General features: G+C 39.5%; 1 protein-coding gene across 4 annotated transcripts in view; it reads right to left on the bottom strand.

Moving 5' to 3' along the window:
* Window positions 1-16,068, bottom strand: part of Arfip1 (ARF interacting protein 1) — a 115,834-nt gene that overhangs the window by 67,727 nt on the left and 32,039 nt on the right. Inside the window, exons 1-2 of one of the 4 annotated variants that reach the window (XM_076864742.2) lie at window positions 4,686-4,771; window positions 4,007-4,210 (exon numbers count right to left, since the gene is read on the bottom strand). The exons of the other annotated variants lie outside the window; for them this stretch is intronic. Of the exons in view, the coding sequence (XP_076720857.1) occupies window positions 4,007-4,075 (69 nt within the window). The 5' untranslated portion in view covers window positions 4,076-4,210; window positions 4,686-4,771. Of the gene's footprint in view, window positions 1-4,006; window positions 4,211-4,685; window positions 4,772-16,068 lie in introns of those variants that run through there. 4 annotated transcript variants of the gene reach the window in all.

Consider the following 16,068-nt stretch of genomic DNA (forward strand, 5'->3'; position numbering starts at 1 on the left):
ACCGACTTCAGCAACTCCTCTTAAAGGCACCCGCCCTTCACCTTCCGAGCTTTCAAGACCATTTCATCTATATGTCCATGAAAAAGGGGGGCAAGCACTTGGGGTCTTGGGTCAAAATTATGGGCCTACATTTGCACCTGTGGCATATTTGTCCAAACAATTAGACCCTACCATCCGTGGGTGGGCCCCTTGCTTAAGAGGTCTGGCTGCTGGACAAATTTTACACAAAGAAGTCTCTAAGCTGACTTTCGGGGGCCCCTTTAACTATCCACTCCCCACATCACTTGAAGGATCTTTTAGCTTATAAGGGTCTTCAAACCCTTCCTCCATCTAGAGTTCTGTCACTCCTCACTTCCTTTCTGGGAAACCTTAATATTACGTTCCTCCCCTGCTCTGCACTGAACCCTGCCTCACTGCTCCCAACGACCCCCACATCTGACACACCAGCTCATAATTGCTTGCAAAACTTGGATGATTTCCTCCCATCATTCTTCCATTTCTGAAGGACCACTCACCAAGCTTGACCTTATCTGGTTCACTGACGGCAGTTCCTTTAGGCAGAATGGCACTCATTACTCTGGATATGCCGTAGTTTTGGCCACTGAGATTATAGAGGCCAAAGCTCTGCCTTCAGGAACTACCAACCAGCAGGCCAAACTTGTAGCAGCCACTCGTGCCTGCCTCCTAGCACGGGGCAAATCCCTCACCCTTTATACTGACTCAAAATATGTCTTCCATATTCTATTATCCCATGCTGCAATATGGAAGGAGCGAGGTCTACTTACCACTAAAGGTAATGCGATCACTGATTCAGCTCTTATAACCAATTTGATAGAGGCCTCCCACTTACCCACCCAGTTGGGAGTTGTCCATTGTAGGTCCCATCAGAAGGACGGCTCTCTTATTGCTGAGGGCAACGCCAAAGCTGACCAGGAGGCACGAATGGCTGCTACCACTTCCAATTTTGACCCCCCTGGGGGACACATAATGGCCGCTTTAGACTGTCCATCTGAAGATCTGAAGCCCCTACTTCTTCCAGTAAGAACAAGGATCTTTTTGAGTTCCTCCATACTCTATTCCATTCCAATTCTCAGTCTTTGACTCTCTTTTTACAGAGCTTCTTCTCCCTCACCCGCTCTGACAAAGCCATGCTACAGAATATAGCCTCTAATTGTCAGATCTGTCAGCGGACCAACCCTCATACTCCTTTAAGGCCTAAACCATTTCCCTCCCACCAAGCCTGGGGACATATTCCTGCTGCTGACTGGCAGGTAGACTTCACCAACATGCCTGCAGTACGGCACACTAAATACCTCCTTGTCTTTGTGGACACTTTCTCTGGTTGGGTTGAGGCATTTCCCACTTCTAATAAAAAGGCTTCCAGTGTAGCTTCAATCTTACTGACAGACATCATCCCCAGTTTTGGTAAGCCCACTTCCCTACAATCCGACAATGGCCCTGAGTTTATTTCTAGGATCACACAAAAGGTCTCTCAAGCCCTCTCCTTCAAGTGGCATTTCCACTGTCCATATCACCCCCAGGCTTCAGGGAAAGTGAAAAGGGTAAATCGGACTCTGAAGGAAGTCCTTACCAAATTAACAATTAAACTTAGACTGGGTCAAACTCCTTCCCTTGGCTTTGCTTCGAATCAGAGCTCTCTCTAAGAAACCATCTTTACTGTCTCCCTTTGAGATAATGGATGGAAGACCTCTTATACCCCCAGGTTGGTCATTTCACAAGGACCTCTCACACAAGATTTGTCTATACTTCTCATTTCATCTCCGCTCGGAACTCTGGAAATATCAAGACTGGCCTCTTCCGGACCCAGACTCCTCTCCCTTAACACCTGGGAGTTTAGTCTATTACCCCAGAGGAGAAAGGGCCTCTTGCCCTAAAATGGGAAGGCCCCTATCCTATCATTCTCTGTACCCCACCGCCGCCAAACTTTCCTTACCAGGCAACCGTCTCACCCCCTGGATTCATATTTCTAGGTTGAAGCCATATTACCAGGAGGCCCCATCTGCTGACGACAAGACTACCCCAGAGGAGCCTCAAGAGTCACCTCCTAGACCTCCCCTTTACTCCTGCTCTCCACATCCTAACTATCCTCTAAAGCTTCGCCTGTCTCGCGTAACCGCCCATACTCCACCATGACTCCCACTCTTCTAAGTGGTATTTTCACAGTCATCACCCTTCTCCCGGGGACATCATCGTCCTCCTCTTATACTTGGAGATTCAAAGTCAGAGAAACATATGTCCAAGGCAGCACTCGTTACACTCACCTAGTTTCTCCGGTTGATTGCGCCCCTACGGGATGTAATGCATCTATCTTCCTTCCCCTCTCCTCCCAGAATCGTGAAGTTTTAAAAACAGCCACTAGGCCTTACCTTTGCTTCTTATATGATCAGACAGAGGATTACTGCAAATGGTGGCCCTAAACCTATGGGGGGTGCCCCTACTGGTCATGCAACATTCATAACCCACGTGCATGCATCGGCGATTCCTGCGTTGGAAATTTCAGATTGATCTCAGGGGGCTATCAATTGGCTATCACTGACCCTAACCATCCACGCTGGACCTCTAGGCTAAATGCTTCTTTCTATTGTGACATATCTTCTTCCACCCCCTGAGGCTCCATCTCCATCTCCCGAGAGCTTCAACTCTCCCAGCCCTCAGTAGCTATAATCTCTACTGACATAAAGCATTCCGAACAGCAGTTGTTAAGACTCCATACAGGATCCATATGAGCCTAATGTTGGGAGTTCACCACAGTATTCATGGCTACAACTACTTACTGAAACTGTAACATCTTAAAGCTAACCCTCCCCGCCATCACACCAACTGATTTCTACTTATGTGCCTATCTGACTTGACCTTTACTTGCAGCGGTTCCCTTGAACTTCTCGGCTTCTGACCTCTCAAATTTTTCCACCCATCTGCTCGCCGTTCTCTCCAAACCCTTTCACCCGACGCTCCATTATGGGAGCCCTAGGAGTCTAACCATACTGTGATGCCCCAGCGCTGCCTCCTGGGCTTGGGTGTCTCCCATTCAAAGTTTTGCCACTCTAACATAACCTTTAACTTCACCCTTTAAGCACCACTTGGCTCATTCTTCTGGTGTAATGGTTCTCTCATCACTATCTTATTCACCAACACCTCTACCCCATGTATACTGGTGACGCTTGTCCCACAATTGACTCTCTATACCCCAGCTGAAGTGAGGCCCTCTTGTCTCCCCCAGTGCGGAATAAGCAGGCTGCTTTCCTTCCAATACTGGTGGGTCTCTCTCTGGCTGCATCTGTGGCGGGAGCAGAAATTTCTGGTGGAGCTCTAGGACACTCCTTATGGGCTGTACAAGACTTAAGTTCTAAACTTGAACAAGCACTCACTTCTATGGCAGAATCTCTAGCATCTTTACAAAGGCAGGTCACATCCTTGGCTCAAGTTACTCTTCAAAATCGATGAGCTATAGACTTACTCACAGCCGAAAAAGGTGGAACCTGTCTCTTCTTGAGGGAAGAATGCTGTTACTACATCAATGAATCAGGCCTTGTGGAAACCAATGTACCTCTTTGAAAAATCCACCAAACTAAAACCCATTTGCCACCTTCTTTTTAGCCCACTTCCAATCATGGCTGTTGCCTCTTTTAGGACCCATATGTCTCCTTTTCCTGATGTGTCTGTTCCTGCCCTGTCTGCTTCACTTCCTACAGGGCCAATTACGGAAGATCTCTAACCAAACTTTCAACCAGCTTCTGCTTAGGTACTACCAGCCTCTGATGACCGATGAACCCCCAACATCTTCAAGAGAACAGCTCACTCCTTCCTGAAGCTCACTACCAGGCGCGATGGAATGCAACGGACATCGGACAGTGGGAGACAATGAGCCCGGAGAACCTCTTAATCTGCCATCCTGGATTCTTGAGTCTTTATGTCCTTTTAAGCCTCCTCATGGCCCTTGGTCTCTTCTCTGTCCCCCAACATGGAACTTCTGCCAAAAACTGACCTTTGCTTTAATTTTATCTTCATCCTGTTTTTGTTCGCTCTGATCTTCTTCAGGTGCTGGTGACGCCATGTCAAGGCAACGTTTCCAGTGTTTCCTAGAGTCTGCTACAGGACCAGTGGCTGATACCAACTATCTCCTCCATCCAGGACTGGTTCGATGCCATTGACGACTTGTGGTTTCAGGGAACTTTCATAGACTTCACACCTACGGAATTAGCTGTCTATAGCCACTGGGTTTTATTTCTGGTTGCCATGATATCCCCAGACCTGCCCCCCCGAACATTCCTCCACTTCCCCTTCTAGGCCCTACGCCGCCCCCACACAGCCGGAAGCAGCTAGATCTGACCAACGACACCCCAATTCCTAAGAAAACAAAAAGGGAGGAATGTTGGGAAAACATATAACGGCAGCAGCACCCCAGAGAAAAACCCCAACATGGCGCCTAACGACCCTCTTTCTCCTCTTTTTTCTTTCACTGGCGCCAAACATTCCCGGCGTTTGGCGCCAATGTTCAAATCATGCAGGTGGGAAATCTTAGCCCAATAAGAATTAACATCTTCGGCTCCGGAACTGACATTTGGAAGAGCTTGCCAATAAACGGGTGACCCGTTATCTACCTCAGCCCTGCCACCTCTCCTTAGGTCTATATAAACCCACAGCCTTTTGTAATAAAGCAGAACCTCTCCAGTGATTTCTGTCGTGTGGTGTCTTCCATTCGTAGTGCGGTACGGCGTCTTACACTTGTGGTTACTGGAATTAAGTTTCTGTGCCTTGAAAATAAGAGATGTACATTTGGTGTCTTCCCTCTCAAGCAGTGGCTTTTACAACATACAAACTTATGAAGCAGTTTTTTTCACCTCAACTAAAAAAAAAAAAAAATTGTGGTTTGTAATTCTTTTCCTTAATAAACTCTGAGGGAAAAATAAAAATATTACTTTAATGGTGAAGCAAACGTTACTTGAAGGGAAATATTTACCCTGTCACAGGAACCACTGGCGCTAGTTCTAGATTTTTTATTTTTAATTCACAAATCAAAAGTGATTCCAACACATTTTTTTGATGCCAATATCCTTTCTGATGCCAAACATTATAACTTTGAACACTGAAAAAATATCCCTAAGCTGATGACAACTAATCATAATCTGGTTATATGAGAATATTTTAAAGTGTTATTTGAAAGCAGAGATAACTTAAAATGGAGTTTAAGAGGTTGCCATTAGATTCATCATACTGTTCCAGTTCCAAACTTTTTTTTTTTTTTTTTTTTTTTTTTTTTTTTTTTTTGTTGCAGTGCTAGAGTCAAAACCAGCACCTCACACATGGTAGGCAACTGTTCCACCCCTAAGCTAAATTCCCAGCCTCCTGGTTCAAAGCTTTTAATTGTAATCATAATTTTTTGGGAGGGTGCTGGGGATTTAACCCAAGGCTTTGCACATGCTGATCATGTACTTGACCACTGAATGATACTCCAAGTCAAAGTCATCATCTTGTAAGACTCTCAACATTTTGTTTATATTATTAAGTAAAAAGCTATAGCTATTTTAGTGATCTATTTTGCTGCTGCGACTAAAAGACCTGACCAGAACAATTGTAGAGGAGGATAACTTTATTCAAAGGCTCACGATTTCAGAGGTCTTAGTCCATGGAAGGTTGGCTCTATTCCTTGGGGCTCAAGGTGAGGCAGGACATCATGGTGGAAGAATGTGGCAGAGACAACCAGTTCACATGATGATCAGAAAGCAGAGGGAGACTCTAGTGGCCAGATACAAAATATATACCCCAAAGCCATGCCCCCAATTCCCACCTCCTCCAGCCACACCCCACCACTTCAGTTACCACTGAATTAATTCCTATTAGGGGATTAATTCCCTGATTGGGTTAAGAATCTAACAACCCAATCATTTCTTTGAACTTTCTTGCATGGTCTCACTTGTGAGCTTTTGGGGGACACCTCACATACAAATATAACAACAGCAGAACAATAAAAACTGAATTTCTAAGTTCTATAAAATATAACCAGCATTGAAGTGTTATTATTTCTCTTCTCATAATTCTTCTTCACTGGATAAAAGAACACTTTTTATTTTTTCTTCATTTTGTAGTAAAATAAATGTTGTATTTAAAAGTAGAGACTCACCAGGTGCGGTGACTCACGACTGTAATCCTAGTAGCTACTGAGGCTGAGATGGGAGGATCACAAATTCAAAGCCAGCCTCAGCAATTTAGTAAGGCCCTAAGCAACTTAGCAAGACCCTGTCTCAAAATAAAAAATTAAAAGGTCTAGAGATGTGGCTCAGTCATTAAGCACCACTGGGTAGGTAGAGACTCAAGCTGGGTGTGTTGGCACATGCCTATAATCCCAGTGGCTCCAGAGGTTGAGGCAGGAGGATGGCAAGTTTGAGGCCAGCCCTTGTAACTTAGGGAGATCCTATCTCTAAATAGCAAAAACAAGTCTGGGGATATGGCTCAGTGATAGAGCATCCCTGGGGTTAATTCCCAATACATCCAAAGGCAGCGGGGAGGAGGGACTCTCAAAAAAATAAATGAAGAATCAACGTCAGGTACCATGAGTGATTTACTTGTTTTTAAAATTCAGTGTATTTCCCAAAGGCAGTCATAATAAAACCTCAATATTTGCTCTTAAAAAGAGTAGTGCTACGTTATTAGATCATTTGATATCTACTAGAAAATTTATTTAAGTGGACTGTGACATATACATTAAGGTAGATGTGAATATCAAAGAATGTGCCTAAGGTATTATGTCATGATGATACATCAAGTAGTTCTTTAATGTAAAGTAATTTTAGTACAATATAAAGTAGAAAATTAATATATGATCTGATTGTTATCTTTTATATGAAGAAAAAGTTTTAAATGTAATAATTCCATTAATTATACTTAGAGCACTTTTTATTGTAAGCATGACAGAAATGGGCAAGGAACAATTAAAATTCTATACTTAGAAATACTCTATTATAGAATTAATATGATTTTTAAGATATTAGAAAAGTTGAGGGTTATTTCTGCATCAATTTTTATTTTTTGCATAAAAGATTTCTTGTCATACTTTGATAAAAATTTGATGAATTGGTTTCATTTTCAAGTCTTTATTTTAAAAATAAATATGTATCTTTGTGTGATTTGTAAGTGTACCAGCCAGTAGAAATACATGTGTTTCTTTATAGAAAGAGAGAGAGGGAGAAGGAGAAGGAAATGACACCAGTATTTGGTCTCTATTCCAATCAGAAAGAGATCAAGCTATCAAGTTATCATCACTTTTTCAAACTTCAAAATTATTTTCTTTCATCCTTCTAAAAACAGTTGGTATTTCACTATGTGCTTACTACCGTCTAGACAATGTGCAGAGGATATAATAGAAATATAAGTCAGTTCTCTGCCTTCAGGGAGCTTAAAGTTTTGGCAGGTAAAAAATAATTATAATACAGTATGGTGAGCACTGAGAGGAAAGCATTTATATTAACAATGTGTTGATCAGTAAGAGGGAAACTAATCAGAGGTGACATTCAAGCTGAAAGTGATAGGCTGGCAGTACTGCAGTGAAGGAGAGACTCAACAGAAGGAATGAAGAGAGGGAGCAGAGTGGAAACAGTCCAGTGTACTCTGCAATTTTATTTTTTCTTTTAAAAAAAAATTTTGAAACGGTATATCCTGGAAATTTTTAAGTAACTTGATTAGAACGGTGAATTAGCATTCATAAATCTATTCAACTAATTTCTTGTGCACTATAATGTGCTAGGCAGAATTTCAGACTCACAGGACAATGATGATCAAAATGAACAAAACCCCCCTATACTCATAAAGCTTAAATCCTATTTGGGACTGGGCATGGTGATACACACCTGTAATCCCCGCAACTTGGGAGGCTGAAGCAGGAAGATCACAAGTTTGAAGACAGCCTCAGCAACTCAGAGAGGCCCTAAGCAACTTAATAAAATTGTGTCTGAAACATTAAAAAAAAAAAAAGAAAAAAAAACGGCTGGGTTGTGGCTCAGTGGTAAAGTGCCCCAGGGTTCAATCCCCAGTACCACCCTTCCACCCAATAAAAATTGTATTTGGGTAAACAAACAAGCATATACATCAGTCATAAATGTTAATGGATGTGTGTATACAGATATGTGTACATACATATACACAGACAGACGTACATACATACACGCTCATACTTGCTCTTGATAGGGTGATCAAGGAAAATCTCAGAAGTGGTATTATACTTTGTGAGACCTGAATAAAGTGGGAGTGAGTCATAAAGGCATGTAGGAATACAGCACTCCATGCAGAGGGAATAGTGGGTACAAATACCAAGAGATGGGATCATGCTAAGCCTTTCATGGAAAGACAAGAAAGCTGTTTGGTTTGAGGGGAAGAATAGTATCAAATGTCAGAGACAGTCAGTAGGAAGAGTACTGTGGGTTTAGAGACCATCAGAAGAACTGTGGATTTTATTCTGAGTGAAATGAGAAGCCATCTAAGTGTTCTGAAGAGTAGAATAAAACAATGTGATTTGTGTTTCAAAAGGACTGTACTTTTGCTCCTGTGTTAAACAACAGTTGAACAAAGGCAGAAGGAAGGACAACAATTAGGAAGCTATTGGAGTAATCTAGGTAAATGATTCTACTGGAGTAGAGTGACAGTGGCTGGAGATACACAGACTGATCTGATTCCAGATGCATGCCGAGCCTACAGCCAATAGGAACTCCTTAAAAGAGATGTGAAATCTCTCTCTTAAAAACAAAACAAAATGAGGCCAAGAATAACTCTAGGGGTCTGGGCTGAAAAAGATGGAACTGCCATCAACAGACCCAGGTAAGACTGATGGAGGAGCACAATATAGGGAAAATATCAAGGATTTAGTTCAGAACTTACTATGGTTTATAAGCCTACTGTACATTAAAGTGGAAAAGGTAAGTAAGCTATTGCACATAAAATCCCGGGGAGTGGGGGGAAGCTTGAAGCTGGGAAAAAGAAATGTAAAAGACAACAGTGTATAAATGGCATTTAAATCTCTGACTGGACGAGATCACCTACACCAAGAAGTCAACATGCAATTTTTCTATGAAAGATCAAGGAGTAAATATCTTAGGCTCTATGTACCAAAGATTCTCTGTTGCAAAATTCTACTCGATTTTGCTGTTGTAGTCCAAAAGCAAGTGGACAATATGTAAATGGACTAGCATGTCTTTGGCCTGACCCTTGCCTTGAAGAATTGATATAGGTAGAAAGGGGGTCTGAAGACTGAGCTCTGGGATACCTCAAGCCCTAAGAAATGGGGAAATGAGGATTTAGCAAAGGAATCTTAGGAGGAAAACCTCCAAAGTTAGGAGAAAAACCTTAACAGGAAGTTTCTGAGGACAGGTTTTAAAAAAAGATTTCTGTTGCACACTAATGGACCAAGATACTACTAAATCGCCCCACCCTGCAAAAAACCAAAACCAAAACCAAAAAAAAAAAACACAAAAAACATACAAACTTCACATACTTTTAAAAACAATTGCTTTAAGGTACTAAAAGGTAAAGAAAAGCAGCAACTCTGGTGGGAAGTGCATGCTCACTTGGAGGAGGGAGACAGGGAGCTATGAGAGTCAGTTTCAATCCTCTTGGCTTTTAGTCTAAAGCTAAATACTCTCTGCTGTACACCTAGCAACAGTCAGGGAGTAAAAAGAATTAGCAGAAGTCTTCCTACTGGGGAATCTGAGGAAAAGTTAAGTCAAGGAAAAGTGAAGGGAAAAGAGATGCCTACCCACATCTCTGACAACCCTTGAACTTGACTGGGTAGAACAGACTCAGCTAACGAGAATAGATCTGAACTAAGACTAGATGTGCCATCAAGAAACAGTTTGTAATGTAAGCCCAGGCAAGAAAATTACCACTAAATCAAAGGAAACAATATCATTTGGGAAAAACAACCAACCTACAATCTCCACACATTAATGTTCACAATATTCAGAATACAATTAAAAAATTGCTAGACATGTAATGAGACAAGAAAATAAAACACATAGAAAAACAAAATCAATCTAGGCTGATTCTGAGATGAACCAGACACTGAAAGCAACAAAGATTTTAAAGAAGCTATTTTAACTACTTTCAACAAATAAAATGAAGTAGTTTCAATGAACAAAAATATCAGTGGGAAAAATATCTCAGGGCCAGGATATAGCTCAGTGGTAAAACACTTGCCTACCATGTGGGAGGCTTTGAGTTCAAACCCAAGCACTGAAGGAAAAAAAAAATTCAAGTACAGAAATATAACCAATAGAAATGAACCAAATAAAAATTCCAGGCCATATGCAGTGGTACATGCCTATAATCCCAGCAGCTTGGGAGGCTGAGGCAGGAGGATGCAAGATCAAAGCCAGCTTCAGCAACTTAGAGAAGTCCTAAGCAACTTCACATGAACTGGTCTCAAAAGATAAATAAATTTTTAAAAAGGGATGGGAATATGGCTGTGTGGCAAAATGTCCTTGAATTCAATTTCTAGTACCCCCTCCCCCCAAAAATGAAATTCTAGAACTGAAAAATACAATTAAAAAAAATTACTAGGGCTGGGGTTGTGGCTAATTGATAGAATGCTCGCCTAGCATGAGGCACTGGGTTCAATCCTTAGCACCACATAAATGTAAAATAACGATATTGTGTCCACCTAAGACTTAAGAATTAATATTTTTTAAAAAATAACTAGACTTAACATCCAAATAGAAATGACAGAGGAAAGGGTAAAGACAAATCAAAACAAATTATCCAACATGAAGAATAAAAAGTAGACTGAAAAAAAAAAAAGAGATTGAGAGACTTATTAGATGACATTAAATGGACCAACATATGTGTAACTGAAATATAAGAGGAGTAGATAGTATATGACACAGAAAAATATTTGAAGAACTAATGACTAAAAATTTCCCAAAATTAGATGACAAAAGTTGGGGTCTGGGGTTGTGGCTCAGCAGTAGAGTGCTCACCTAGCATGTGCGAGGCACTGGATTCGATCCTCAGCACCACATAAAGACAAATAAAACAAAGCTATTGTGTTCGACTACAACTAAAAAAAAAAAAAGTTGGAAAAAAAAAGTGGGAAGATACAAGATGCTAAAAAAACACAATGCAAAATAAAAACAAAGAAGTCTGTGCCAAGGCATATCAGAGTCAAAGACAGTCATATGCTGCTTATGATGAGGATACATTCTGAGAAATGAATCAGGCAATTCTGTCCTACCAACATTGTTAAGAGTGTACTTACACAAACTAAGCTACATTTTCACTAACAATATAATCTTATGGGACCACTGTTGTTGACTAAAATATGTAATATTGTGGGGTATTAATAAATTTAAAGCCAAAAAAGGGAAAAAGATAACTTTAAAAGCAGCAAGAGAAAAACATTATTATCTGGGAACAATTAATGGCTGACTTCTCACCAGAATTTACAAAAGCCAGAAGAGAACAGAACATTTTCTAAAGTGATGAAAAGAAAAAACTGTCCACCCAGAATACTATATCCAATAAAAATACCCTTCAAGAATAAAGGAGAAGCAGGTGTGATGGCCCAGCCTGCAATCTGAGGTAGAGTGTCCCTTTTTTCAATTCCCAGAACTGGGAAAAAATGAAAATGAAAAAAAAAAAAATCAAACAAGGAAGAAAGGGAAAATAAAAATGTTTTCAGATAAAACTTAGATAATTCAGCAGCAGATTTGCATTGTAAGAAATGCTAAAGGAAGTTCTTCAGTCTGAAGGGAAATAAAATCAGACAGAAACATGGATCTTCAGAAAAGAATAAGGAAGAACCAAAAGGGCAAGACATGAGTTAACACAAAAGACTATTTTTTAATTTTTTCCTCTTTTTTGCCTTTTTCTCTCAATTTCTTATAAACCATATAACTGCTTGAAACACATATTGTAACATCTTCTGGGGCTCATAATTTACCTAGATTTATTATATATAACAACTATATTGAGAAACAAGGAGAGAAGAGACAAGGGAAAAATGGACATTAAAAACCTGCAAGACTTTCATATTGTAAATTAAGCAACACACTATTAAGTATAAGTGGAATATGAAGAGTTTAGAATATATACCACAATCTTCATAGCAACCACTAAAAGTATAATGTAAAGAAGTACAGCCAAGTGGCCAGAAAAATGAAAATGGAATTCTAAAATATTTTCAAATAATAAATAAAAAGGTAAGAAAAGAGAATGGGAGGGGGGAAAAGGAGAGGAGTTTTTTTTTAAAAAAAGAAACAAAACCTAAAAGGGATATAAAGACAAAGCAGTAGAAATGTCTAGAAAACAAATAGTCTAGTGGAAGGTTAGATTAAATTAAAAGGAGAAAAAACTGGTGATAGAACACCTGTTTAGAAGAATATTTTGTAGTTCAAGGTAAGTTCGACCCCGTCCCACACAGGCGGTTGGAATGGGGTTCCCCACGGTGAAATGGGCTGGCTGAGAAATAAAAGCTATGAAAAATATAACAATGAAAAAACCACAGAACACAGAAAGTAATTCCAAAAGTCAAGACAGAACCGGCAAGCTGATCTGATGGATGGAGCTTCTAGACTTTGGCAAAATGGAGCCCATGTCTGCTTTATTTATATAGGGAAACATCAAAGGCTTTCCACAGAATGATCTTCACCAAAAAAGGCTCAAGATGGGCTGTTCAGTTCCTAACAGGTTACACCCATCTCCAGAGCTACTAAGGGATTTTCCTAGCCAGAGATAAAGGTCATGTGCACTAGTCAATCTATAGCAGTGGGAGAGTCATGGATAGTTCCCAAAGCCAAACCTAAATCTACCTGGCTTCATGTAAGAGAAGATCGTCACGTATTTCACAGATATCTTCCCACAGGTAAGTAATAAAAATCTGAACTAAGGGTGTAGGGATAGAAAAATACATATATTCAAGTGATACCAAGAAGGTAGAAGAGACAGAGATAATTAGACTGTGGGAGATAGAAAGGAATCTAGGATGACCTACCTCCTTCTCACCCCCAAATTTGTGGCTTGGGCACCTGGAAAGATGAACATGTCAATCACCAAAGTAGGAAAAGTAAAAGGTTCATTTGGCTTGAGAAAGATAGACAATGTGTTCAGTTGTAAATAACATGAATTTGAGAATGTCTGTGGAGTATCCAAATCCATGAGAACACAAGGAATTCCAAAATGCAGGTCTAGTACCCAGGCTAAGAGGTACCTGAGAGTTATCACTGTAAGGGATGGAAATGGCATGAAATAGAAGGCAAGAGGAGAACCCAAGAAAAGCATCCTATGGAACATTAAAAGCAGAGGACACTGCAAAAAAGTTGCAGGGGCAAGGGGATAAACAGCTTCATGATGCAAACACAGCAGAAAAAACCACAGCAGTGGAATTATTACATATTGTTCTAATTTGTGACTTTAAATAGGAAACAAATGTTCTGAAAATGAAAAATAAAATGATAAACCAATACTATTTTATGCCATAGAGCAGGTAATAGGAATACTCAGTTGCCAAAAGATGTACAAACATTCTTATATTACCTATTTGTTATCTTAGATTACCTACAACGAATGACCCATTTCGGGAAACACTACTTAATGACCATTACAGTACTGAATAAATTAACAGCCAATATACAAATTAGCAGGATGGGGCTTAAAACCAAAAACTACATGTCATCTGATAAAAATAGAAGCTCTTTTGTTCCCAGGTTCATGTTATTTGAGGTCCTTCATAATAGGGTCTAATCAACTATTCAGGCTTTTTTCCACAGATCCTTTACTCCTGAATATTGTTATTTTTGGAATATGAAATACATTCTTCTACCTCCAAACATTTGCCTAAACTGTTCCCAGTGTTTTAAATATTCTTCCTTCTTAAGGATTTAATAAAATCTATCCTCCCTATAACTTAAGGCTCAGCATAAATGTTCTCTCTTCCGAGAGACTACAGTATAACAGGAAGGGTAAGGTCTTTGGAATATGAAAGATGGGTTCAAAATCTCAGCTCAACAACATAGCAGCTGCAATGTGATCTTCTTAATCTGATTTTTCTCATCTATAAGTATGTTAAAATATATACAGCTTGAATAACACTTGAGGAAATTAAGTGAACGTGTATCCAAAGCATTTATAAAGAGCAGCTAGCACACACACAGTAGGCATCCACTGAATAAAGAATGATCCTTCCAGGGCAGTGGCGAGTAAGTGGTTAACAACTGATTCTCCAAATTAAAAAAAAAAAAAAAAAAAGAAAGAAAGAAAGAAAGAAAAGAAAAGTCCTGATCTTAGTTTTCACCTATTCTGCATTGTCAATACTAAGGCCAATTTCAAGCTTCCAACATGACCTCACTGAATCCAGAGGCAGAGAGAGATGTACTGTCACACAACACGTAGTAGTTTACCACAGAGCTACCATTAGACACAAATAACCTCAGGAGCACAGGAAGATACCATAAAATATTAAGAAGCTAGTATACTTTGAGTATGTCTTACTTTTATTTTAATATATATATTTAATCTAAATTTATACAATTTTTGTAAAAGAAGTAATGGCTGTATTCAAAAGCTGGCTCACAAATTCCTGAAAATTAACAATCAGTGTTTGTAGGTCACTACAAGCCAGTTCTAGCCACAACTGAATTCTTCCAATTTAGAAAATAAGTGTTAGGAATTCTATACAGATGAATCTTTGGAAATTATCTTTTAAAATCCAATACATAGATCTTACATTCTAGATTATATTACTTGTTTGGAAATTAATAAAAAAACTACACATGTTCACTTTTCATTTTATAAAGCAACAATCAAATTATGTCCTTCTTTCATGCCCTGTTAATTCCAAGTACATTCTAAATCCAGTCATGTGTAAGGAAAATATCAAAATTGATCAACTACTCTATGTGACTGAACGCTGCTGTATGCCCTAATAGAAAAAAGTGCACTTATTTTTATAGACAGCAAATTGTATTTATATGTAGTTGAGTGCACTTTAAAAGCAGACTTAACCTTGTAACATGAAAAGTGATGCAAAATCAAAAATATGAGCACAGAACTGACTTGGAAATAATACTGTATATTGGAGAATCAAAAATGTGAAAGCCGGGGAACCTTTCAAAGAGCCAAAGCTGGGGATAAATTAACAGTGCACAACTTAATAGTGATTTTATGGTGGTATTTCATTCCTAAAGTGTATGTCAAGTTCTCAAGAGGCAATGGAATGTTTCACTCAGATATGCCAATGATTCTCAAGCTTCTGCATCTCAGACCTACCTGGGGAGCTTTTAACCACTCCACAGAGATCATGATTTAATGATGGCCTCCATTCATCCCTTGTGTGAGTGGCCAGCAAGCTTTAAACTATTTTAAAAACCTTACCACGTGATTCTAAAGTGCAGCTGAGTGACAAGCACTGCTATAAGCATAACCTAGACAGCAGAGGAAGGTGAACACAGCCAGATTAGCCATACAAATATCTATTACTGAAAAGTGCAGCATGTTACACGGGTCCTTAACCATAACCTTTGCCACTCTTTAAAACAAACAGAAAATTTTAGTATTGGGAAGTATCTGCAAAGCCATTTAGTTCAACAAGGCATGCTGAGTAAAACCACAAATAATACACCACTATATGCCCTTTAGAATAGCCAAAATTAAGTTAGCTGTAGTGACAAATGCTTGTCCAGCGACTCAGGAGGCTGAGGCAGAAAGATCACAAGTTCAAGGCCAGCCTGAACAATACAATGAGACCCTGTCTTAAAATAGAAAAATGAAATGAAAAGGGCTGAGGATGTAGCTCAGTGGTAGAGTACTTGCCTAGCAGGCATGGAGCCCTGGGTTCAATTCCCAGCACTGCAAAAGAAAAACTAAAAATGGGGAAAAGAAAAAAAAAAAAAAAAAAGAAGAAGAACTGACAAACCCAGTATCACCAAGTACGTGGAACAACTAGATTAACACATTGCTGATATTGATAAAATCACTTTAGAAAACGACTGAGCAATATTATTAAATATGACTAGCCAATATCCCAGCAATTTTGCTCCTAGGAATACACCTAACAAAAATAAGTGCATC

Source organism: Callospermophilus lateralis, chromosome 8, assembly GCF_048772815.1.
Source record: "Callospermophilus lateralis isolate mCalLat2 chromosome 8, mCalLat2.hap1, whole genome shotgun sequence".
Classification (NCBI taxonomy): domain Eukaryota; kingdom Metazoa; phylum Chordata; class Mammalia; order Rodentia; family Sciuridae; genus Callospermophilus; species Callospermophilus lateralis.